The 25,956-nt window shown below is 50.1% G+C and overlaps 1 protein-coding gene across 4 annotated transcripts in view; it reads left to right on the top strand.

The window, feature by feature from the left end:
- Window positions 1–25,956, top strand: part of NHS (NHS actin remodeling regulator) — a gene marked incomplete at both ends in the record, with an annotated part of 329,842 nt that overhangs the window by 210,980 nt on the left and 92,906 nt on the right. For 2 of the 4 annotated variants that reach the window (XM_080794776.1, XM_080794777.1), the window contains one exon: window positions 17,236–17,269. The exons of the other annotated variants lie outside the window; for them this stretch is intronic. In XM_080794776.1, the coding sequence (XP_080650902.1) occupies window positions 17,236–17,269 (34 nt within the window). Of the gene's footprint in view, window positions 1–17,235; window positions 17,270–25,956 lie in introns of those variants that run through there. 4 annotated transcript variants of the gene reach the window in all.

Consider the following 25,956-nt stretch of genomic DNA (forward strand, 5'->3'; position numbering starts at 1 on the left):
CCCATGGAATTCCCAGGCTTGTTGGGTTGTAGACTAGAGTCCGTCTACACAGCAGCCCCTCCCCCCCTGCCCCGCCCCACCACACAGATCTGTGTTTTCTTCTGTAGTGGCGATCTACACCGGCATTGACAACACCTGTATGAATTGTGTGTTTTGTTGTCTGCAGCACTGGGGGGACATGCTCTTAGATGCTCACGGCTTTTATCAGATTCGAACATATTGGAAGCTTCGGTGCTTAACAGCTTTTGAGTGATCAAATATGTGGAAAACGTCTTTCTCAGCCAAAGAGCATATTTTCCAAATCCAAAATAGTTGAATATATTTTTCCCCTTCCTGCAAGTTTCCCATTGGATGGCACCCCAGAGACCAATTTAGAGCTTGAGAAGTTTAGAGCAAAAATGTTCTGGAACAAATGAAAATGAGGTGTGTCACTTAACCCAGTATCTAGCCGCCCGTGTCTCCTGCAAAGCCCTGAAAGCGTTCGGCGTTACTTGGTTCTAATAGGAAACTGAGCTTCGGAATTGATGTACCCAGCACCCCATGAGGGTGAGGCCGCCTGGCTCTGACATGATGTTTGAGGCCGAAGGGGAAACCGAAATGCTTCCAGACCCTAAGGGTTTTGAAACAGGTGCAGCTCCCCTCGTCTCCCCCAGGGAAGCGTGCTGTCCACACTCGGATGAGTGGTTCGGCGGCAGTTCACTGAGCTCTGGAATGAAAATGGCACATTTCTCCTAAAATGAGCTTATTCTCTGCTGCTGTTGGGTGCAAGGCATCCTTCAGCTATGGCGGGAATTACGGCTTCCATCTGTTCCCTAATGTGAAAAATGTGTACGGGCCTCCGTGCTACCAAGCCGCATGAACCGTGCATGTCCAGATCTGCTGACACATTTGAGTCACGGCCCTCCGAATGGCTTTTGTCAATTATTTCATTACATATCCAAATAAGCATCCTGAGGGTGGTCTGTGCTTGTGATCTGTGACAGTGTGGTGCTGACACGTTTCTTGCCCTTGGAACTATCTGGTTTTTTCGGCTTTGCTTAGGAATCGATGATATATAAGTACTCGGTATATTTAATCATTATTACTCTTGAAGGTAGCACACCGCCGCCAAATCCACATCATTAATTCTTGGCTTCTTCCCACCGTCTCCAGTCTTTCACCTTGTTCCTTGATTTTGTTCTGACAACTCAAATAATGCTTTGTGCTTAGAGAGCAACTTTTATCAGAAAATTGCAGGGCCCTCTGCAAACTTTTATTTCTCCAAGCGCAAATGAATATCTTCAGAGACCCATACATATTTAAGCATGTTTATTCATGCTGGGGCTTTTCCCCCGCCAATGGGCAAGGGAAAGTGTGGCTTTTTACGCGTTCACTTTGGAATATAGACATGTGATGCGCAGACTTAAATTTGGCTTGTCATATTTAATAAATATCTCTTGAGTAAGTGATTAGACAGAGAGTCAGCTATGCTCTTGAGAATATGGCTGAATATTAGTTCCTTCTACTAATTTTACATACTTGAGCCTTTGCAGAGTTATATCATGTGCATCAGGTGGAGAAATTATTTTCATCAATTAATAACTGTTTCTGATCGTCCCTGGAAAAGAGAATGCTTTGACAAGATTTTAAGTGGGATTAACTCACCAGCTGAAAAATCGTTACGTAGGACTTAGCTCATGGTTTAGTTGTTTGTGGTCGGCTGGCCGGTTGCTTGGTTCACACAGTACCACCGATCTCTTTTCACTACATTGACTACATACTCTCTTAAGTGCGCTTGTGGCAGAGACAATGCTGGGTGTTTGCCCAACTCCACTTTCTTTTCTTCCCATACACATGGGTAGACTACATTTCCCAGCATTCCTTGTAGTTAGATGGAACCCTATGACTGAGTTCCGACCAATAGTATGTGAGCAGAAGTAACTGGAATCCTCTTTGAGCCCTGGCCTTGAACTCTTCCCTTCCAGTCCTCCACACTCTTTCTCTTCTTTCACCTGTTCGCTAGGTACAGACTATCTGGTGGGAATGGTGAGAGCCCGAGACAGGAGGAGTCCGGTTCCCTGAACGACTGCTCGGAGCAGAGCATTTCAGCTGAACCGTCTTGGGTGTGACATAAGCGAGAAATTGAACTTGGTGGTACAAAGTCAGTGGGATCTGGGGGCTGTTTGTCACACAAGTTAGCCTACCCTAACTAATATTCTTACAGATGTAGTGGAGAATCAATCTTCTCCTTACACACACTTTACAAATCTCAAGGAGGAATGGGACGTGCAGAGCACATTGCTGGTGTGGAATAGTAGGTCATGGAAAAGCACAACCAATGAGCCATGTGGCTCTTTGATCACCATGTCTAATTAAGCCACATGGTTACTGTGATTTTTTCGGTTCGAGTCAGTCTTTTATCTGGGGCAGATGCAACTCTGGACAGTTTCACATAGCAAAAAGTGATCATTTCAAGTAAGCAGCTTCCCCCAGAGGACAGAGGGGAGGGTGCAAAAATCCTTATGAATTAACAAGGACTTTAGGCTTTAGTTTTTTTTGTTTTTTTGTTTTTTTCCTGTGCAGACTTTCCTAACCCCCAGCCGTATCTGGGTTGCTCACCTCTCCTGCCTCCTACCCTGTAGTCTCGTCGTCACGCAGGTGCCTTCATCAGAGTTCTTACCTTCCTGGCCGGTAACGTCTAGCTCTTGATCTTGACTCTCTTCCCCTCTAGACCATACGTCTTCAAAGGCAGGGGCCATTTTACCTTGGCTCACTGTCGCATCCACCCGGTGCATGGCATGTAAGAATTGTTGACTGAGTGAGAAAGGGAATGAATGACAGGGGTGATTTTGGTTATCAGGCATGAGCAATAGCCTTAGGCTCATTCAAGAGCTTGGCCTCAGACTGCTTAAGTCCATTCTTCCACTGGGAAATTAGGATGTAAACTGACTTTAGCTTTATCAACTGTCAAAACACAAATCCGTATTAGAGGCAAGAGCAAGATCCATTTCCAGGTTTTATTAGTTGCTGTGAGTTTTTAGGAGCTGAAACTTAATTAATTGATGGCCCGAGTCCCTTAGTGAAAACAGTTGAGAACAAAAATACAAGAGCAGTGAGAGCCAAATTGCCCTGTTTATGGCCCAGGACAGATCTTGATGGTTTACGCTTTGATGCATTCATTTGCCAAACATGTATCGAGCTTCTTCCAGGGTAGAGCCCTGTTCTAGGTGCACAATGTAAGAAATGGCCCAGTTCTCAAGGAGGTCCCAGTCAAGCGGGGGACAAGCTAATAAGAAAGTGTCAGATGACTATAACATTCTGTGAAAAAAATTTCAAATAGCTCAGTGTGATCAAAAATGCCCAGATCAGGGCCGCTTGGGTGGCTCAGTCGTTAAGTGTCTGCCTTCGGCTCCGGTCATGATCCCAGAGTCCTGGGCTCGAGCCGTGCGTGGGATCCCCCCACTCAGTAGGAGGCCTGCTTTTCCCTGTCCCACTCCCCCTGCTTGTGTTCCCTCTCTCGCTGTGGCTCTCTGTTTCAAATAAATAAATAAATGCCCAGATCAAGACAATTTTGTCAGTGGTCACTAAGGCCTCTGGGGAATGGGTTTGTCCATAACGTGTAAGCGGAAGCCTGAAGAAGAAATCGGAGAAGAGAACGTACGGGCAGACAGACATTGTTTATCAGGCTCCGAAGTGAGCGAGTAACCCATCAAGGAAGAGGAGGGTGTCCAGAGCGGTGGGAGCAGAGAGTGGGCCGGGCAGGGGCATTCTGAGTAAGGAGTCACGTACGACACAGAGGAGGGACACGAGGACAGGCAGGTGGAGGCCAGACTCCGAAGCCTCGGCACTTGACTTTATCGGACCTCTTTTTTGGCTTCCTTGCCCACCTTCTTCTCGAGATGCTGAAGAATCATTTCTGTGCCTCCAACCTGCTCTACCCCAATCTTGGCTTCTCCTGGTCTCCATTTTGCTTCTGCCCGTTGGTTTTTTTCCTCGGAGACCTCCCCCTTCCTGCCACATGGTCTCTCTCGTGCATTGCTTCTCGGCAGCTCCAAGGACCGAGTCCCCGGGTGGCGGCTCCTGCCCTCACCGGGACTGCCCAGGACGCTGTGGCCGGAGTCCGAGTGCAGGCCTGGGTTTCTGTCCCAGCTCTGCCGGCCTCGGCCGTGAGGGCCCCGGCCTCCTCTTCCCCGTCCGTAAAACCAGGGGACGGGACCGAGAGCTGCTTTGAGCTTTCACGGTTGCTGATGCTAAGTCATCTGGGCCGCGTCCAGGATTAGCAGTGGGAGCCGCTATAACGGCGCGCAGTGCCTGGGAGAGACAATGGCTTTCGTTCTTTTGTGCAGGGCCCCTGTGGAGGCTGGGTGGGCTGCAGCTGTTCGGCTTCAATTAAAAACACACACAAACCTCCCTCTTTGTTTCGGCTTCAAACCCTGACCATCCGACGAGCACATCTGAATTCCGCAGACTGCGGCGTGCCCTTGAGGGCAGCCCCCCGCCGGCCCTCGGGCACCCCCGCCTCTTGCTGCTCGTGTTGCAATTACTGGGGGCAGGAGAGATTTCAAAGTTCAGGGGAGGCAGGGAGAGGGGGCACCCCGGTTCTGAAGCCCCTGGCAAGCAGCTTCCGGTGTGCGATCATCCGTCCCCAGCCGCAGGCTCTCGAGAGGCCGGTGTGTGCTCGTGGCCCTGAACCTGGGGCAGCTCTCAGCCCGCGTGATGGTGGGACAGGCCTGAGGGACACGGGCCCAAGGTGGCGTCTGTCCCTGCCCAGGGGCAGGCCCGAGGTGACGGTCTGCGGACTGTTGGGGCACACTGGGTGAACCGGGTAGATGGGGGTGGGTAGTGATTCGTCTCCACCACGGTCACGGCCTCGCCAGCGGGGCCAAGAGCAGGGGTCCCAGCGGACCTGGTCTGGGTTGGGGCTTGGAGTCCAGCGGGCCGTGCATTTGGGACCCTGGATTTCGCCGAGGTCCGAGGGGTCTGGGAGTCTGGAACCCCGGGGCTGGAGGCAGGGTGCACGGGGGAGCTCTAGTGCCCGGGCAGGGACAGACTTCCCAGCGGGCCTCTGATGGCCCCTGCCCCGTGCTGTTGGCCCTCCCGGCAGCGAGAAGGGGATCAGCCTGAGGCAGGGACAGCCGCTGCTTCCCAGTGTCCACATTGTCCCCTTCTTCCTGGGCACACGACCAGGCTACATTTTGCACCATTCCCTGTGGCTCGTCGAGCCGGGTCTGCCCAGGAAGCCAGGCGCTCTCCCTCCCTTCCAGGCGCCTGTGTCTGCAGTGGGGTTTGGAGCTACAGCTTAGCCCGGATGAAGGTGGGGGCTGGAGTGCTGGGTCTCCTGGAAGGGCTTTTCAGTGCCCCGCAGGAACCCGTGGGTCCCGACGGATGGGAAACTCACTGACTGGGAGTGACAGAGGTGTTGACTGGAGGATCGTCCCAGGGGCCTGCTGGCGAGGTCACATTCATACCTCATAGACGGTGGTGCCTTCGTCACAAGTCCTGGCCTCTCAGGGTGTCTCCTCACCATCTTCCACAGAGGGCCTGTCAGGAACCCATCGCGCAACCTGGCTCCCTCCCCCTCTCCACGCTCCTCTTCCTTGGCTCGGCGCCCCCTCCGTGCCCCTGTGTAGCCACACCTTTGGCCGTCCCTGTCAGTGCAGTGAGCTGGGATCCCAGTGCGCGGTGGCTCAAGTCACCTCTGAAAGCATCATTGATGTCAGAGGCCTCAAAGCAGGTGCCTTTAGGGTCAGGCCAGGAGCTTACATACAGGACAGCCAGTGTAGAACCCAAAAGAGTGGTGCGGACTGAGATGCCGTGCTCATTCCAAGGAAGAAAAGGCCCTCAAAGTGAATAAAAAAAATCCTTGCGCTGGCCAAGCCAGACAGTCCAGCCCAAATGGCCTCCCACCAAATTAAATCTTCTACTATTATTTCTCTCTCAGGAGGATGAATGTCTGAAAATTCTGTGTTCTCATCTCCTGTGCCTAGCAGAGCACGGGGGAAAAATAATAATACTTGATTTGTAAACCTTTTGAGTGATGCCTAACATCTAGACAGGAAAGTGCCCGAACCCTTCAGATCAACGAACGATTAAAAGGCGAGCACACCCCTGAACCTACCAGCCAAATGGGCACCTAGAACGTCCTCAGCAACTCTTCCTTCGCAAAGGCAACTCGCTGTCTTGATTTCTCACACCACAGATTTGCCTGACTTTCATCCGTACAAGCATGCGCCGTTCTGTGTCTGGCTTCTCGCACTCAACATTGTATCTGGGAGCTTCGGCCATGCTGCCGCATAGACCAGTGGCTGGTGTGTCGTCATCGCCGTGTAGTTCTCCCTGGCACGAGAGCACCAGAACGCATCTGTCTAGCCTGGCATTGATAGCATTTGGCTGTTGCTAATTTGGGGTTCTCGTGAACAGTCCTGCGGCAGAAGCAAAGCCCTCAGGCAGAACAACAGAGACATCTGGGTGTCTGAGGTGCAAAACTGTCCACAGCAGCTGCAGGAAGGCTCCAAAGTGGGCCAAGGCGCTATGGGAAGGACCGCCAACAGCAGCTGCTAACAAGTCCTTCTAGAACAGTCCTGTGAGTTCTATCAATGTTGACCATGTTAGGAATTAAACCTGAGAAGTAAAAAAGTGTCACTTGGTAATTTATTTCAAAATGAACAATAATAAGTGCATACTATACGTTACATACATTGCATGTTTAGAAATAAAATAGTTTGAGGAAAAATAACTATCCACTGAGACAAAAATGTTAGAAGAATGGCTCAAGAGTAGGCTGTGGGGTTCTCCTCTCTGCTTCTGCATTCTAGCTACGATGGTGTCACATATCACCCAGGAGGGAGGAAGAGTCCAAAAGGCAAGCAGTATCTTCGTACCATTGTGATGATACTTTGGACTTTGCAGATTCCCTGAGAGGATCTCAGGGATCCCCTGACCAAAAATTAGAGAACCACTGCTCTGGAACACCCCAACCAGCTGTACGGTGGCAGCCTCCAGTGAACAGGCAAGTCCAAGTCGGCCCACATGAGGTGGGAGGGGCGTGCTAACTTTCTCCAAATCACCGTGACTTAATTCAGTTCTCAGCTGATTAAAAACCCACTTTATAATCCTTACTTGTAAAAACATCGGTTTGAAATGTTTTGATTTTGTTCATTTGAAGTCAGGGATGTCCATTAGAAATACAATGCGAGCCGTTTATGCGATTTGAAATATTTAGTAGCTGTTTTTAGATTCCATAAAATTCCACAAAATTTGAAAAAGTAGATCGCATATTCGGGTTCTTCCAATAACTGGAAGGAGCATCAGCATTCAAGTGAATTAAAATTAAAATCCTTATTCACACCAGCCACATTTCAAGGGCTCGGTAGCCATATATGGCTTGTGGCTGCCATATTGGACAGAGCAGATCTAAACTCTGTCCTCTGCTTTCCTTATCCATCCCATCCCTTGATTCTTCAGTGCTTAGCAGCCTGACGAGGACAAGGTAATCATTCTCATGACACTTCTAGAAAATTGGTGCCAAGTGGGTTTCTTCTTAGGCTGGTTGGGATGTTTGACAGGAGACTGGGAAGGGGGGAGCCCCTGTGCAGCCGCAGTTAGCCATGGCAAGTTCCCTTTCAGCTTGGCTTCTGGGATTTTCTCATTTGCTATCTTCATGTACACGGGATAATCTCACACTGTCACTGATACAGCTGTGAAATACACCGCCGTCCCCAGCCGTCCCTGGAATGGACCGCTCTCTGATTGGACAGGGCAGGATCTTAAACGCAGTGACACGGGAAGGACTTAGAGCAGGCTGCCGTGCTTCCTGGGACCAAGCCCTGGGAAGCTGGCTGAGTTCGTAAGTGATGAGCCCCACATCCGTGCCTGAAAGATAAAGCAGGTCTTCTTGCCTTTTGTCTTCCTGTCTTGAAACCTTGGTAAAGGACACACTGGAATGAAATTCCAGGCCCCAAAACACTCAGGGTAAAGACGCAGCATGGAGGTTAGCATCTTATAACTCAAAGGCAGCCAAAGTGATTTGACGGGCTTCAAAGGGGAGAGCCAAAGCAAGCCTGTCCGGCATGAAAGACTTCGTTCTGTTTGTGAATTGCATCACCTCCAAACCACTTCAGATTCAGGAGAATGGATAGCTACCCCGTTTTATACATCACAGGATCTCTTACTTGGACTCTCAGAATGAAAGACTAGAATTCCAGGTCTAACCATGTGGTCCCATTACTGCAAGTTCTGGGACTGGTCAAGTGTCTGATTCTTGTCGTGGAGTGGACAAATGAGAAATGACTTTTATCTCCTTCCTGTGTTCTCCCGCACCCACGTTGACTCCTCAAGCTTTCAGCCAGTCTTATCATTCTAGCATATCCGTTCTCTTCGTGTTGGACTCATTCAGGAATCCCGCATCAGAGTGCATGATGTCATTTCAAATAAATCTAAAAGGAACTGGAAAGCTGCAGAAATTTCCTTATCTGAGGTAGCCAAGCCAAATAAACTTAATTCACATCCATCAGGAGCTCGGTGAGGGCCAGCACCATTCTGGGTGAAATGATTTCATGCTTGATGACATGTGAAGACTGAGGTTTTCCTGGGCTCCTTATTGAGCTGGATCCCCTAATTTTTTTGTCTCTGGGTCCCCGCCCCCATGCAGAGTGTCTGAGGAGCCCGCACCCCATGATACAGACTAGAAACAAAATGTCCTTCATTGGGCCTCTCATCTCTTAGAGTCAGAACTTACAAAAACTAAGACAGCAGCTGGGCCACCACCCTGACAACATTCAGACTTGGGAGATCCCAGCCTTGTCTTTAGCGCTCACACTAATGGAGTCCATCATCGAAAGATGGGGGTGCTGCGGAGCTGAGCCAGATTTTTGCAACTATTAGGACCTTGGAGGTCAGCTTCTGCTCTCTCTGTTCCCAAATGGTCTAGCTCTTTAGACCATTTTCATGTTCTTTCCCCTTCTGGGTAAAATGCAGTTTTGCTTTTACTAGGATCCTCAAGAAACTCCTAAGTGAAGTGTTAGATCATTCTAGAACTATAGCGGACCCGATGGTTTTGCCTCCCCTTCCTTGCCCAGATTCTCGTCCAGCTGCTGACTGAATGCTGTGGGTTCCACAGGTCTGGGTTTATCCATCCAGCATTAGGCCTGATTTGCTCTGAAGACGCAAATGCTGCAGGCAAGGCGAATACTTCAGTAGGACCGAGTGTCAGAGGAAGTTGTGGATAGTTTTATATCCTTTTTGGATCCAGATGGGAACTTGGGGGCCCTACTTGTGGCTCAACACACTGTGGCCCCTTCTCCTAAAACAGCTGTGTTTGAATGAATTTATCTTCGGAGTGTCTGTGGTGATCCCAGTACTTGGTAATTTTTTTTAAAGATTTTATTTATTTATTTGACAGAGAGCGATCATAAGTAGGCAGGGAGGTAGGCAGAGAGAGAGGGGGAAGCAGGCTCCCCGCCGAGCAGAGAGCCCGATGCGGGACTCAATCCCAGGACCCCGAGGTCATGACCTGAGCCAAAGGCAGAGGCTTTAACCCACTGAGCCACCCAGGCACCCCGATAATTTATTTTTTTTAAATTTTTTATGGGAGGATAGTTGACACCCAACGTTCTATTAGCGTGAGGTGTACAACACAGCGATTTGACAACACATTGTGTTGTGCTCACAAGTGGAACTCACCTGTGTCACCGTGCGTCGCGACTGCAGTATCACTCGCTGTGCTCCCTGTGCGGGACTGTTTGTTCCCGTGGCTTATTCATCCCGTGCCTGGAAGCCTGGGTCTCACACTCCGCTTCACCCACTTTGCTTAGTCCCCCCATCCCTGTTCCTTCTGGCAACCCTCAGTTCTCTCTTTATTGGCCTGATTCTTTTTGCTTGTTTATTCATTTATTTTTTGATTCCAGACATGAGTGAAATCACATGGTACCTGTGTTTCTCAGTCTGACTGACTCCACTTAGCATGATGACTTCTGGGTCCTCCTTCCATGTAGTTGCAGATGACAAGATCTCCTCATTTTTATGATTGTGTAATATTCCTGTGTGTGTGTGTGTGTGTGTGTGTGTACTCCAAATCTTCTTTATTCATCTATCAGTGGACGCTGTGGTTATGACTGTTGTAAATAATGCTGCCAGGAACGTAGGCGTGCACGTAATCTTGTTGAATGAGGGCTTTCGTTTTCTTTGGGCAAAAACCCTATAGTGGAATTATTGGATTGGATGGTAGTCCTATTTTTAACTTTTTGAGGAAACTTGGTGATCGTTCATGCCCCAACTGGAGCCCCTGCCGAGCAGAAGGTTCTGGTGCTAAGCGGCAGCTTAGGCCCAGGGTGAGGGGTCTTAGCCCTGCCAGAAGGGTATGTGAATACCTTTCTCATCCCAGTTTGGGGCAATAGCAGCGGAGAGCCATGCAAGGTGGAGAGATCAGAATCTTGTTTTCAGTTTTATTATGAACGGGAACCCCTTTTCCATGCTTCGGGGAGAACATCGTTTAAAGGTATATGTACATAGCTACCCATGGACATACACGCATGCACACACACACACACACACACACACACATGGCTGCACCTGCCCATGGATGTTAAACACTCGGCAAAGCAAATGACAGTTCCTATGGGTAGCTGGGATTCCGGTTCTGGTCTTCACTGTTGACATGGGGTTGGACATGAGCAATGGGAGATGGTGATGCTGTGCTTTCTGAAGCAGAGAACAATTTCCCAAACCTCTGTCATTGGGGTAACCCAGCCTAGTGGTGAGGAGCTCATTGAGCACTTCCGGTGCCTCGGGCAAGTTATGTAACCTCTGTGCCCTCAGTTTCCTGATCTGTAAAATGGAGGTAATACTAGTATCTACCTCATAGGGTAGCTGTGAGAGTGAACTGAAACTGTACACGGAACACATTTAAAGCAATGCCTGACACGAAGTAGGTACTCAGTAAATATCTGCTGAGTGAACAGAATATTTTATCATTATTGTAGCAGAGACTTTCCTTACACGGTGGCTTCAGATTCAGTGGGAAGAGCGAGGAGAACCCTTTTAAGAATCACAACTTCTGTTCTTCGGGGAGGGCCAGGTTGCCATGCAGACTGAGCTGCAGGTTATTTCCGAGTGTATGATAGAAATGGGAAAACAACAACTAAATGTCTCAAAACAAAACAAATGCTGAAATCTGGGGTGAGACAGAGAGGGGGACGGACTTTCTTACAGAGCAGCTTCTGAGGAGACAGTCAAGACAGACCTGGGTTTCTTTCTTTTTCCAGCTCCAGACTTTGGTTGGAAGTATCAAGCTGCTTCTTAGATTTCAGTGAACCACAAAAGGAAAGCATATTGTTCCCCTTTTTCAGCACGCTTCACTCCTTACTCCCTTCTCTGCTTCTTTTCCTGGGTCTCTCTCTGCTCTCACGTAAAAAAAAATCAAGATGGCGGCACTTCCTCGATGAGCGCAGAGGCCGAGTAGTGGTGGGGCTCTTTAGGGGGAGAGAGTGCTATGTACACTCTACTTGGCTGATGTCCTGATGAAAAGCAGCTGAGAGGTGGGTAACCGGGGTGTGCTTTATCTTCGATGCTCCCCATTTCTTGACCACGTGGTGAGGGCTGCTTCAACAGGCCCTGGCATTAAGCCTGGTGGTGGCTAGACCAGCTGTGGGCCAAGGCCGCTCCAGCCAGGGCCCGCTGGGCCTTTAATTTCCCACACACGTGCGCTTATGTCCAGAAATGCAGCAGATGGCCACAAGCGAGGTCAGGGAAGCAGGCCACTGATGGGGACTGGTCACTCGGGACCAACCACAGTGGCCTGGGCTACAGATTTTGCTCTGGGGGATGGGGACTCAGACATAGGAGAAGAGGCACTCACCCTTCTTTTTCCTAAAATACCAGAGGAATAAAACAGGTCAGTGGTGAATATGGAATTAGCTGTTGGCCAGTCTCCAAAGTGGTGTGACCTATTTAGGAGCCGCTGAGAATAAGCCAAAGGAAACTTGGTGGCCTGCATCTTGATGTGTCAGGGGAGCAGGGAGAGCATCCAGATCACAGGCGGCCGGATTCCTCGAGTCGCTTGTTACGGAGTTGATGAGTGAGTGTGGCTGGAACTTGGGAGAACGGTTCTGGAACACGGATGTGGGGCCAGCTCCGGGCACAGGTGGGCCTGCCAGGGAACTCTCCGGCGGATGCGGGGAGTCTGGTGCATGGGCTAGGCACCTCTGGTCACGGAAAGGACCAGATCAGATTCCGAAAACCTCCCTCCAGGGTTAAACTCTTCCCCGAGACCCTTCCCGTAAAAGGGACACTCGGGTTGAGTCCGCAGGGGCAGCACAGACACGGGGGCTTCAGCCGAGGGCAAAGCCGCAGGCATGTGAGTGCTGATGCTGGTGGCCCGTGCTCTGGGTGCCCCAGCTCCCGGCAGGCCCAGGGCCACGGCTGTCTGGGAGGATTGCCTCCTGCCCCCTGAGAGCCCCCCAACTTCCTTGCCTTGAGGTGAGACCAGCTCTGTGGTGTGAGGGGCACTCTCCAGTTTCCTGCAGGGTCAGGCTGATCTCCGTGTCCAGCGGAGGCCGCATCAGGGCTGAGTCCTTTCCCCTGTCCTGGCTCGCTGCCCTCACGCCCCTGCTACTGGGAGCACCCCCTCCGTTTACCAGTGGATCAAGAATTGCCATCATTGACTTTGCTTCTCCGTAACCCAGCCTGAGAGAGAGGCCGGGGAGGGGAGCATTGGAGCCCAGTGCCAAAGCCTGACGGCGCCGCACGGTTGCATGGTTCCTTGAAGTTCAAGTTCCTTGAAGACAGCTTCAAAAATTGAGATTCCTGGGCCCTCCATTCAGAGGTCCTGAGTCTGTGGGTCTAGGGTGGGACCCGACATTCTATAGTTTTCCGAAGTGGATCATTGGTGCCAGTCCTGTGGCCAAGGGGACCTATTCAGTCGAGCTCATTAGTCTTTCCTTCCTTAGATCTTTTAAGAAATATTTATCGATCAGGAAAAAACACACACACTCTGTCAAAGACACTAAGTGGAGATTGAAGGATCCACAGTTCTTGGCAAATCTGGAAGTCCAGCATACCATGCTGACTCTCAGAACTTTTTAAGCAAATTGTATCTTCACCTTTTTTCCCCATGTGTCCTGAAATGGAAGTCTGTCTGGGTGGGAAAGGGGAGACTTTCTGAGCACCGACTGCTTCCCAGTCTCCGTGCTCAGAAGTGCTAACCTACGAGCAGTCCACCCTCACCTTTCACGAACAGGCGTAGATTTTCAATATTATTGGTTGTATGAACGACTTGGTGATGAACTGCAAAGAGAAGTATTTTGTTTTGTTATCAGGGACCCCCTCTTAGGAAATTAGGTGATGAACTCCAAAGAGAAGTATTTTGTTTTGTTATCAGGGACCCCCTCTTAGGAAAACTTGTAGATACATTCTCATGAAAGGCACAATTTTGAGGAATTTTAAGCAAATTGATTAGATGGAGTTAAATAACTGAATGAAGATGGTTCGATCTCAAGCAGAATAGGGAGTATTCTAGATTTTGTAATGATAATGATGCTAATAGTGATAAGAGCAACAAAATATGTTTGCATGTGTACTGTGTCTAGCACCCAGCACTAATTACTTGGTCTGCATTATATTATTTAATCCTCCTGGCACCTCTTTGAGGTAAATATATCCATTGCAGATGAACAGAGGCTTCCGAAAGACAAAACTTTATTTCTCTCTTATGTAAAAGAAGTGCAGAGTGAGTATGGAGACTCAGCAGTAGTGAGGACCAAGGCTCCTTCCAGCTCCTCATTCTACCATTAGATTGTGGCCCTCGTCTTGACGGTCCACGATGGCCACCAGAGCTCCAGTCATCACATCATCGGCCCACACAGGAGGATGAAAGAAGGAGCATGACTTTCGGATGCTAAAGAGACTTTATAGAAGTTCCATGCCACAACTGCTTTTGTGTCATTGGCCAGATAGCAGTCCCCAGCTCCAAGGGCATCCTGGATATGTAGCCTTTTGGTTGTATGGCCGTGGACCCAATTTTTAAAAATTGAGGTATTATCAATATGAAAGACAAGGCGAACATGGAAGGTTTGATAGAAAATTAACAGTTCCTGCCACAGTAGGTAATAGTCTCATCACCATTTTGTAGATAAGGAAAATAAAGCACTGAGTGACCAAGTGACTTGGCCGTGTTCACACAACCCAAGGTGGCAGAACCATGGTAGGACCGGAGTCTCTCTGACGTGAGGGTCCTTAACTGCTATTTCCTCCTGCCCATTTTTGCAATCTTGTGAAACAGTTTTGTTTCCTTAGAGGTGCATTCGTCCATTTCCTATTTTCTTCCTGGTGTGCCTTGACCATTATCTTTGCATAAATCCTAACCATGCTTCAAAGCTCAGCTCCAGTGCCCCCAAAGCCCTTCCCTGCTTTCTTCATTCAGTAAATATTTACGGAGCAGCTGCTTTGTGCTGGGCACTGATCTCATCCCCTGGGCCTCATCGGTGATAAAAACAAAGACTTCTGCCAGCTTAATAGCTCTGTGATCTTGGTCAAGTTCCTTAAGCCTCTGAGCCTTGGTTTCCTCGTCTGTACAATGGGGATAATAAAACGGAATACACAGCAGGGTTATGGTAAGGATTAAATGAGATGCTACATAGCACAGTCATGGGCACATGATCACATCTGGCGAAATGGTGTGCATTTTTTTTTTTTTTTGCCTAATTTAAGCTGTGACTTGTGGTGGGTGGTGTGCTAAAGAAAAACAAGACTGACTAATAATCTGTTCCTCATACTTCCCTGGAAGGGCACAGAAAGAAAACCTATTCTTTTAGAGTTAGTTTCTTTCTTCCTCCCTCCCTTTTGTCATTCATTCTTTCTCTTTCCTTCCTTCCATCCTTCCTTCCTTCTTTCTTAAACACCTTCTCTGATAGATTTAGTGTTCCAGCAAGTCCTGCTGATCTCCTTTGTGTTGGTTTTTTCTGGCTCCCTATTCCCCCCTCCGTACTTCTCTACTGCTCACCTTGGTCTAGTGGGAATAGTGGGAATTGTGCTGCTGGCCCTTGTGTCCACAGAGGAAACTTCCGGAAGCCAAGAGGCATCAGGCATCTGGGGTCCCAAGGCTGTGGCACGCTCATTGCCACACACAGCACCCCACAAAGAGCCCCGGCACTTGCGTCGGAACCACCTCTCAGGTTCGCTGACCAGCGAGCTCCCTGCATTTTGTCTTCTCAGCCCGGCCTTCTCCTCGGCCCTTCTGGAAAGGTGAAAGGCAAGTTCTCAGGCTGCAGGGCCTTCTCTCTTCCTTGACATCTGGTTTGATTCTGGGCAGCTAAATAGTGGCTTTGCCATGAACAACAAAAGCTAATTCACTGTGGTTTTTAAACACCGAGTGCAAATATTTTTCCTTTTCAGCTTGGGGTCACTGGAAGGGAAAAAACAGGGCTGAGAAGGAGATTAACCTTTTAAAAACTATTATGACTTCCCATAGAAAATAAAACAATGGCATCATTTCCTTCCATTCGTGAGAGTCTTTTTATGAGTGGTTGTTGTTTGAGGCAAGACTGGGCTCCGAAGAAGATTTTTAAGTACTGTTTTTGCTTGGTTTTCTACTCAGAAGCCCACCATGATTGCCTTTGAGAGCCCACACAAATCCCAGGAGAGCCCGGGGCCACCCTGTTTGCTTTCTGTCTGCTCGGTCTTCCTCCCTGGCCGGCGGGCCCCGCACCTTCTCTCTGGCCCGCTGAGTTCGGGGCCTCCCCTCTGCGCAGGGGAGGCGAGTGCGGGCGGGAACGCTGCAATTCGCTGTCTTTGAGGCGGTGGCCCTGCTGTCCACGGAGGCCACTGACAGATGCTTGCACGGCTGAAAACTCTGTCTAGGTCGCTTCTCCAAGGTTCCAGCCAGACTCCGTGTTGATCTGGACTGGCTTGATGCATCCCAGAGCCGCCGCGCCATTCTCTTGCTCTCCAGACACGAAGTCACCCGTCCTGGCTCTTGCTCTCGTGACTGAGGAGTGGAGTCCCGGTGCAGGGAGGCGACCCTCTGGCTTCTCGGAGGGTCTTCTTCTCACCGGGGGTTATGTCAGGCGTCCTCTCTGGACTGGAAAACAAAGCTCTTCTCTGACCTTCCACGGGTTTGTCTTCTTTCCTTGTCTCCGCCCTGCCGGCTCTGGCACATGAATTCGTTGCTGGGTTCAGGGGGGAGGTGAAGCGTGTGCCATGATGGCACGAAGGCTCTTGGAGCAGAGCTGTGGGCATCCCTGACTTCTCCCCTTCCTGCCAAGAGGATGGTCTGAACAGGCTCCAGAACGGCTGCTGTCTGCGAAGGCGCTCAAGGATCCTTGCCGTGTACTTGACTGTTGTTCCTGGCAGCCGGTGGCCTGACGTGTTGATACAGGTGGTGTGTGCGTTGGGGTGGGAGGGGACCAGAAATTGATTTGCAACCTGAAAAGAGCAAACTCCAATTGTGGCCTGCCCCCCGCCCCTCCTTCAGTGTGTGTGCAAATATTTGCAGGCCTGTTGAACAGCTCACCCTCGCACTGACCTAAAATTTCACTGCCAAGTGAACCGGCCCCAGCCCGGTGCGGGGAACGGGTAGCCAGGCGGGGCTGCCGGCGGTGGTCGTGTGGGGGTGTCTGTACTCCTTTTGGTGGAGAAGGGATGTATGTCCTCCTCCTCGCGCCCCCGACCCTTGGCATGGAGGCTGGGCGGCTGCGGCTTCCCTGGACTGTGGTACGGGTCCGGCTTCCCGTCCCAGGCTCATGGCTTCCGTAGCCCCCCGGGCACTTGGCAGAGCTTCTCAAAGCAATGGGGCCCGAGATTCTGCATTTCTAACAAGCTCCCAGGCGCCGGGGACGCCGCTGACCCCCTGGCCTACTGCACTCGGAGCAGAGAGGCCCCAGGAAAGTACCAGGGCATTCTGAGCTCCTCCGGGCTGGGAAAGAAAGTGCTCTAAGCCCCTCCTCTGGAGACAGGGTGGGTCTGAGGCTACCCTGGAGTCCTGATTTGCCATTCCCGGGTGAGCCCGGAGGGATTAGCAGCTGGCCCCGCACTTGGGTGAGACCATCTCCCCCTCCAGGGGGGAGTCCCGGAGGCAGCGCAGATGCTGTGTGAAAATCTGCCACCCTCCTCCCCGAAGGTCGCCCTCTCGCGCCCTCCCGCCCCCCTGCTCTGCCTGCCGACTTCAGCAGATCAGCTTTCAGCTATCGGGGGCTCCGGGGGCTCCGGGAGGGCTTTGGATAAAAGAAAAGGCCCGTCCTTAAGAACCAGAGCGGGAATCCAAGCATGCCTGTCGCCTGCTGCCTGCCCAAGAATGCAGGTATTTGGGCAAGAGGAGGGGGAGGGAACTGGGAGAAGCCAGGCCCAGTGGCGAGCGGAATGAGGAGTGTGCTTTCTGAAGAAAGGGAACCCTTCCACAGGAGCAGAGGTGAGGAAGGGAGGCCATGCCTGACCCTCAGGGCTGACCTTGACATTTGGGGGTCAGCGACTCCTGAGCTTGGGGACTTTGGTAGTTCATTCTGGCTGGCCAAGTTTGCAAGTTGGTGCTCCTGCTGAGGTGTTGGATCGCTTAAGACAGACCACAGGCCTCTCTCTCTCCTCTTCTTCCACTCCGACACTTGCACTTGCCTGTCTTCCCAGAGGGCGCAGAGGGGAGCCCAGGGCAGGTTGGCGGGGGGGGCGGCCCAGGGCGGGGTTCTCGGGCTCTGGCCTGGGGTGGCTGGGAAGAGGCCTGCTTGTCCCTTTCTCCTCCGCGGGCTCCCCGCCCCCTCTGTCTGCTGGGAATTCCTCAGCGTCCTGCCCTCGTCCTGAGCATCCACAGGGAGAAGTATTTATGTCCCTCTGGCCCCCAGGCAGCCCTGAATTGGGAGTCTTCAGACCCAGGTTCTCCGATTTCCAGCTTCCTTTCCATCTGATGTGGCCTTAAACCATTTGTGAGCCTCTACCGCACAAGGTCAGCCACACATTGGCCCCTGTTTGAAAAGTCTCGAAGTCTTTGCAGTCCTGCGCTGGGTTTAGCTGCCCCAGAGTGACTCAGGCTCCCGAACGTCAGGGACAGTGGCTTCCTTGCATTTCTCGATAAACTCCACCTTTGCGCCCTGGGGCAGTGTGAATGTTGAAGCCTGCCACTTGTCCTGCCCCAGCTAAGCCAGCTTCTTGCACATCTGCCTCCACTGTCTCTGCAGAGACGGCCGCAGCCGGTGGCCGTGCTCCAGGGGCCAAGCGCCGGCCTAAGCCGCAGCAGCCCGGCCCACTGGCATCGTCCCACCTTGCCGTCAGAGAAGCCTCCCTTTGAGTTGCTTTTCCAGGTGTGGTGATGGGGCGGCACTGGTTTGTGCCTCCTTTGTTACCGCAGACCCCTTAGGAGAGGAAGGGTTCATGCCCGAGGACTGGGCCCCTTCCGATGCGTGGCCCTGAATGTCCGTCAGTGACATCAGCACACCGTGGCACGCAGGTTCGGGGGTGGGCAAGGTGACCGCCAGGTCCCTGGCAGCATGTCCACTAATGCCGAATCATACATTGCGGGATGGGCAGGCTGTGCCTCCGACCACTTAAGTCAGAATCTTCGAGGACAGACCCGGGCATCAGTGCAGTTTTTGAAAAGCACCCCAGGGGGACCAGGGTGCGGCCAGGGGTGAGAGTCCCTGCCTTCGGTAACAAGTAAGAACGCTGCTCCCGCTCGGACCCCCAGTGGCCCTCAGGAGACTGAATGAGACAGTGAGGGGCCTAAGTTCACGCACTCGCAGAAGGATCGCTGGATCCGGGGGAGAGTGTCCAACAGCCAGCTGGTGGTCATCGGGCCTGAAGGGCCAAGTAATCGGAAAGAATCCCAAGAAATAAAGCCCCTCCGGGTGCTGGCCGGAAGTTTCCAGTTGGAGCTTAAGGAGGAAGGTGGGGAGAAGGCCTTTGGAAAAGCCTGACCCAGTTTACCTGGGAGAGTTGGAGATCCAAGGCAGGAGGGTGGCTGGCAGGCCAGGGAGGGGGAAGGAAGGAAGGTTACAGGAGCTCCACGGCAGAGGGCTTGACCTTCTCGAAGCTGCCGGCACCGCATGCGGTTGGCTGATGCTGCATTCAGCACAATAAACACAGAGGGGAAAATGACTGCTTTTTGCCTCCACACAAATTTTATTACACCAGGTTTCATTATAAAAATGTTACAGTTTGGGGTGTGTGTTTATTACATAAACAAAGTAGTTACTCTGATCCTCACCATCTTTCAAACCAGAGTCTCAAAGGGAATTTTATTTACTAGATTTAAAGCCATGGAACAATCGTTTCATCCGATTGCCTTATAAGCATAGGAATAACTCAGGGAAACATAAAACTCTCTGCTTTGTTTTCTCCTCAGCCCCTGCTGAATCTTCCCAACTTGGAGACAGGCAGAGCCTTGCACCAAAAACATTTCATCTTGTAGCTGATAGACTGGATGTGGGGATGCTTAAAAGGGACAGTGTGGTGGTCTTCAGGAAACATGGAGCATGGGACTGGCTCAGGCTCCTGTCGCCGTCAGTCTGCGGTGTCCTGGGGCCTTGGGCAGCTTTGAGAGCCGTTGACGCTGATCTGGCAGAGTTCTCAGGGCCCAGACCCGTATGCCAGTCCACAGTCAGAGGCTGGGCACTCAGCAGCTACTGCCACTGTGTACGCCCAGACCTCTGGGCATTTGTATTTCCCAGAAGCAATGCTTTCTTCTTCTTCTTTTTTTTAAAGTAGGCTCCATGCCCAACATGGGGCTTAAACGCATGACTCTGAGATTAAGAGTCATGTGCACTACTGACTGAGCCAGCCAGGTGTCCCCAGAAGCAAAACTTTCGTATCAGTGTGAATATCAGCTCAGGTCTCTTAATTCATTCCTGGGAACTCCGCATTCAGAGGGAACAAGGTGTGGGCTGCCACCGTCTTACCGCAGAATCTGTTTTGTCCATTTTTTGTGTGATTATTATCTTTAATTCATCAGATTTTGTGTTCATTTACTTGAGATTTTAAACTTCTTTTCTATTTCTTAAGTTGAATGCTTAGCTTAAAAGACAGGTCTGAAAACCAAGAGCTATAACTTTACCTCAGGAATACAGCTTTGGTAATTTCCATTGTTTTTACCGTGCGGGCTTCTTGGTGGGAGTTTTATCCTGGAGAGAGTTGGGTTTTGGAGAGGCAGCAGGGTGTGGGGAAAATGGGCTTTGGTGTCTGCCAGGTCTGGGTTGGAATCCTGACTCTGCCATTTGTCAGTCACGTGATTGCAACTTCCCTATTTCTAAAGTAGAGATGGTGATGTCTGCCTTTCGTCTTCCCTAAGTGAGGATGAATGAAAGAATGCGGGCAGGGGACTTAGCATGTGCACTTAGTAGCTGCTCAGTCCATAGTAGCTATGAATAAGCATCATATTTAAAATAATATGCCTTTGGCACAGGCAAAACTTTGTGGCTGGGAAGCTGTTCTCCATTTGCATGTCTTGGGCAGAGGGCCAGGACAGTGGGTGTCCTTTCTGGATCAACCCTCTCATCCTGATGTCCTCCAGAGGCACTAGCAGATGGGACAGGAAAATACCAACAGTGTACCTAGGGGTGGGCACGCAGCCAAGTGTTACACTGGATTGAGCAGGCTGAGACGAGCCAGGAAAAAACTCAGCACAAGACAAAAATTCACAGTTGAAAAATTCCTCTGAAGTTTCTTAGTCCCTGTCTCTTGTGGAGTGTTCCTCAGTAGAATATTTGAACTGTTCTGTCCCAGACCTGGCCTCTTTCCCAGCTACCCAACTGGGTTACTTCCCACTCTGCAGAGCCTTGACTCCTGGTCTTGTCCTTGAAGGAGGCAGCCTCTGGGGAGCTGAGCTTGACCAAGCGGCATCTCTGCCAGGTACTGGGCTCAGTTGCAGGTGTCTGCCCCTGGGGACTTGCAAGTCAGGAGGATAATGCTCTGTGAGTACCAGAAAGCCTGGGCATAGTACCTCGGGGCCCACCTGCAGGAAGGAGGGGCCAACTCTCCCTCCTGGGGTGGTATGGCCAGTCAAGTGAGGTTGATGGAGGGGGACTTTGGACTGACCGTGTTAGGGTAAAGAAGTTAAGGTGTATCAAGTTTGGGGTGGAGTTTTGTTGGTGGAGTTTTTTTCCTTTGGTCTTATTTTGTTCTATTTTTTAGAACACGATAGAATGAGCTCACTCTGCTGATCTTTAAAACTAAAGAAAAAAGGAAAAGAAGAAAGTATCTGGTCTCTAAAACCAAGGGAAACATCTTTGATAGAGCCAATATTTTGCATAAAAACAAAGACGGTTTGCTTTGGATTGATTCTTACCTTCTCTAAGTCAAGGGGTGGGGAGCCAAAGAGAGTAAGATCCAGAAGGGATGAGGCTGCCCAAAGCTATAAACCACTATAGTCTGCTGCCCACACTCTCTCTATCCTATGCAACCTCTCTGTATGTCAACTTGGACGGAAATTACTTGTCCGTGTTCTAGGCAGAGTTTTCTAGTCTTCTCTAAATTCCATCCGTGCTTCTGAATGTTCTGTTGGGTGGCATGGCTCCCTTCCCCCTGGGTCCCTCTGTTTGGGTCAGCAGGAATACTGAGAAACTCCACTCTCCTGGAGGGTGCTGGCCTTGTGTGTGGCTGGAACTCCTTGACCTTGAGTGTGTGACAACCACTGGTTTCCCAAAATGGCAAAAAGGAGAGGCAGAAGGGAATTCATCTCGGCTATAGCCTCTCACCACTGAAACACAGAACTGGTTCTTCAGCATCCAGGGGCCAAATGTCAATAAGGGGAAAGATGCAAATGTCTCCCCAGCTTTGAAGAATCAAGGCCTCTTAGGAATGTTATCTCTGCCCCTTTCTTGCGCCCACCCCACCAAGGAGCAAAGAGGAAGTTTTGATATATTCTTCAAGAGAGAGTAGTTCATCACTCTTCTCTCACTGCCTTGTCTTTGTGTTATGCTTGTCATGGATGGCATTTGGCCATTAACAACTAGGTTCCCTCTTCCATCTAAGTTTTTATCCCTGGAAACCTTCACCAGCAAGTTAGAGCTGGATGATTAATTTTGAAATAAGGATGTGCTTGAGAACAGGCCAGGGGCACACATCAACAGCCACAGAGCCCGTGGCTTAAATGGACGATAAATTACTCATCCCAACTGATGCCCTGTAAGCTCCTGCTCTGAAAGCCGGGGTAATGAAGGGAGTCACAGGTTTCTAGTACGTTCCGCACCTTCCTTGGAAAGCAAGCAAAATGGCCATCTGGGAGAATTAAGATAATTGTGTCTTGAGTGCTTCTCCTTGCAAAGAAGTTGATTTGTAGCTTCTCTTGAGTAGCCTTTCATTTTCCCCTTTTGCTCCTCTTTTCTTGGCATTTGGTTGCTGCTTTTAAAAAATGTTTTTCACACGAAAGACATCATGGGTAAGAAGAGATTTTATTTTGAAGAACAATGATCACATTAACAAGGTGACAGCAGATAAGCGAAAAGTCACTCCATTTTCTGCGGGGGAAAAATGTTCTTTGCCGCCAACTCGCATTCTGCTTCCCTTCGTCTACTCTCCTTTTATAGGAGGGTGGCAGGCCCAGCCACTGATGGACTCAGAAGCAATAGCTGGGAGATAAGATACATCCTTGATTCCTGTAAGAAGGGAGACTTTTGAATTCAGTGACAAAAGAAAAAGACTTTCTGTTCCCCAACATTCTTGTGCATGGAGCTCTCTGTAGGACAGTGACATTTCTCTGCCCGTGGTCCAGACTATCAAGTAGAAAATAACTATGAAATCTGAAATGTGGGAAAGCCCCCAAATCCAATTCATTGCAATTTAATAGATGTCTAGGCCCAGATCAGATTCTAGGGGTACAGAATCTCTCTGCATCCTGCCATGTTTTGGGGTCAAAACTGAGGACTTTCCCTACCTTTAAGGTATTCGAGCTACATCCAGAGACCCAACCTAATGTGTGTGACTACATCTCCCGCTGTCTAGAAAAAAGGGAAGGAGGGAGGGAGGGAGGGAGGGAGGCAAGGAAACCAAACAGAGTTCAAAACAGTCAATGAAAAGCTGAACGGGGGTGGGGGAGGTGAAGAGGGAAAGGAAGGAAGCTTCCCGGAAGAGGGGAGATCCGCGGAAGAGGGGAGACCTGCGCTAGGCTTTGATGGATGGGGAGGAATTTGGTAGCCAGAAGCATTCTGGGGTTTTACCTCTCTAAGCTGCACTTTGTTCTGCAAAATCTCCTAGGCCTGTTGTGAAGGCTGAACGGTGTACTAAAACTACAGTGGGGTGCGGGGGGGGGGTGCTTGACACAGAATAGGCCCTGAATCAGCGGGTGCCGCCGTCGTCATCGTGAGGAGGCGGTGTTGGAGGCGTGTGAGCGAAGTAAAAACGAAGTAAAACGCTGTTCCCTCTGCTCTTAGCCCGGTTTTTCTGCGGCTGGTTCTCATCTCTCACGTGTTGACATATTTTGGCTAAGATCCGTTCACCTCCGGCAAAATGAAAGCAGACTCAACCGAGTATCAAAAGAGGTTTTTAACCTTCCTCCGTGTCTCAGTGTAACGTCTCACGCACTGGCTGATAATTTCAGTGGCGGGTGGCTGTTTGAGTGAAGGTGTAAATACAAAACCAATAGCTTATGCTACCGTCTCTCTTGGGTCCCTGTTTCCAACAACTTATTTTAGCAGCTTCAAAAAATAGTCACTCGGGGTATTTTTTTTTTTTTTTTCCCTTCGCGTCTGTTTATCCTCCAGTGGTTTCCTGCAGGTCACAAAGGAAAGGTGTTTCTGGAAAGAAGCAGTGGAACTTACTTCTTCTAAAGTGTGAGAGTTAACATGTAAGGCCAAGTCGTTCTGTGTCATAAATGATTAGTATTACGTGTTTGAGAGGAGCTTGTCCACTGACAGTTGGGGCTGAGGAGATTTTAGGCCCGGCGGTTGGGGAAGACCAGGATGCTAATATGAAAAGTCATTTAATGACCCCTTATTATGTGCTCAGCAGGACTATGCTAATGACTCTGTCATAGCTGATCCCCCGTGCGACCCTCTGAGGCAGGCACAGCTCTGTGTTTGTATCATAGATGAGGAAAATGAGGCTTAGAGTAGTGACATAACTTGCCCAGGCTCATAGCTCAGGCGTTGCAGAGGCCGGACGTGGACCCAGGTCTGTCTGATTCCAAACCCCAGGCTGTTTACTTCCAGGTGATTCTGCCTGCAGCAGTTTGAAAATGATGACCCCAGACGCAATGCAGGGGGTTGCTCTGAGGCCGATGTACAGGTTAGATGTTAAAAGACGTGCTGCGGCCTCTGCTGCAGTCTCTGCTCAGATCAGCCAAAGCAGAAGGGAACTTAGTTTTGATTTGAGGGAGCAAAAACCGGTCAGCAGATACCCCCCCCCAAAATATGAGCTCAAAAGAGGTGTCAGACGAGGGACAGAACCAATAGTGTCCTAGGTCTTGAGAAAATGGAGTGGGGGGTGGGGAGGTAAGGCCTTTTCCTTTCTCTTTCAGTTCCCAATAACGACTCTAGAACTTTCTGCTAATTAACTTGACTGCCTGTCACTGATATATTTATTACTCAGCATTGTTTGTCAATGATATGTTCTTCAAATATTCATTTCCTAGGAGAGGGTCATAAATGTTTTCTGGGGTCATGAAAGGTGTTGGAGTGGCCAGAGCCGGAGGGCGTGGCAGGTCACGAGGTGACAGTGCAGATTTGCCCACCTCGCTGCTTGGACATCCAGGCAGTTCGGCGGGAAGAGATGATGTTTCCCAGCGTGGGGGAAGGACAGTTTGTCCTCTCATTTCTGAATCTCAGCATCCTGCTGCTGAAGGTGCTTGCAAGGGTTATACGTGATGTCACTCAGAGTTCCTGAGCAAAGTAACAGTAGCAGATGCGGTCACAGCTCTTCCTGGAGTTAGAGAATCCTATTTCTAAATGTCTCCCTTCTACACTTGGCCTTCTGCTTTCCTGGGTTTCCCAAGGCCACTTGGTCTGGGTAGCCACCAAGCTGCACAGGGCCAACAGCGCCACCTGTGGGCTAGAACAGAGATGTCCTGGACTCCTCAGCCTTTCTTGTGCTTTGAAATGATAATGCCTGCGTCTCTGAAATTCCCCGCGCCAGCCCGTGTTCCAGTCTCACCAGATTGCTTGCATTTCCTCATCACACCGGGCCCTCTTACACAATTCGAGGCCTGTGCCCCCTGCCCCCTCTCTAGAACGCTTTATGTCGTGTGTCTTCTGGCCCACTCCTGGTTGGACTGGAAGCCTGGACTTAAGCATCACCTTCCTTGGGAGATCTTTCCTGACATCACCCAAGGTGATTCAGACTCCTCCCTTTGTGTAGCCCCCAGGCTGTGCACGCCCATATATCAGTGGTACTTCCAAGGGCAGAGGATGAACTAGTACCCCTGAGGGGATCTGAGCCAAACTATGGAGAAGAAGGGCGTGGTACAGTTGGTTATGGCCCAAAGCAGCCTTCTATAGATCTCAAGATTTCTTTACAATTGTGTGCGTCAACCTAAACATTCCTATAAAATTAGCACAGTTCTCTACATTATTTAATATAAAATAATCTACGCTCAGTGAGTAAAACTAGTGGTCCAGAAAGCTCCCCCAATATCTGCCCCGTGGCTCCCTGAACCCCCAGGCACAACACAGTGTGTGTCGGGAGGATGTGTGAGCTGCTCTGAAAACCACGTATGTGGTGTAGTATCTTTTTAGTTGGCCATTTTAGGTACTAAAAAATACTATTTTTTGGAATGAGTGACTCTTTGTAGTGGTATTGGTCTTAAAGAACCAGTGTCATTAATCCTCAGAAATAGACACTCCAGTTGTAGACCCCAAGGTCTCCGTCAGCTGACTGCTCTTTCTCTAGTTAGTCTTACATTTCACTGGGCACCAGCATTTAAGATGAATTTTTAAAACCGTCTTCTTGAGTCATGTTAACATTAATTCACTATCATGATACCAGTATTGTTTCCCACTCTCATTTGCTGCAAATGCGTATCTCCCCCACAATATTATGGAGGAAATAAGTCTTAATGGGCAAACTTGGAAGGAA

The sequence above is a fragment of the Martes martes genome, assembly GCF_963455335.1.
Source record: "Martes martes genome assembly, chromosome: X".
Classification (NCBI taxonomy): domain Eukaryota; kingdom Metazoa; phylum Chordata; class Mammalia; order Carnivora; family Mustelidae; genus Martes; species Martes martes.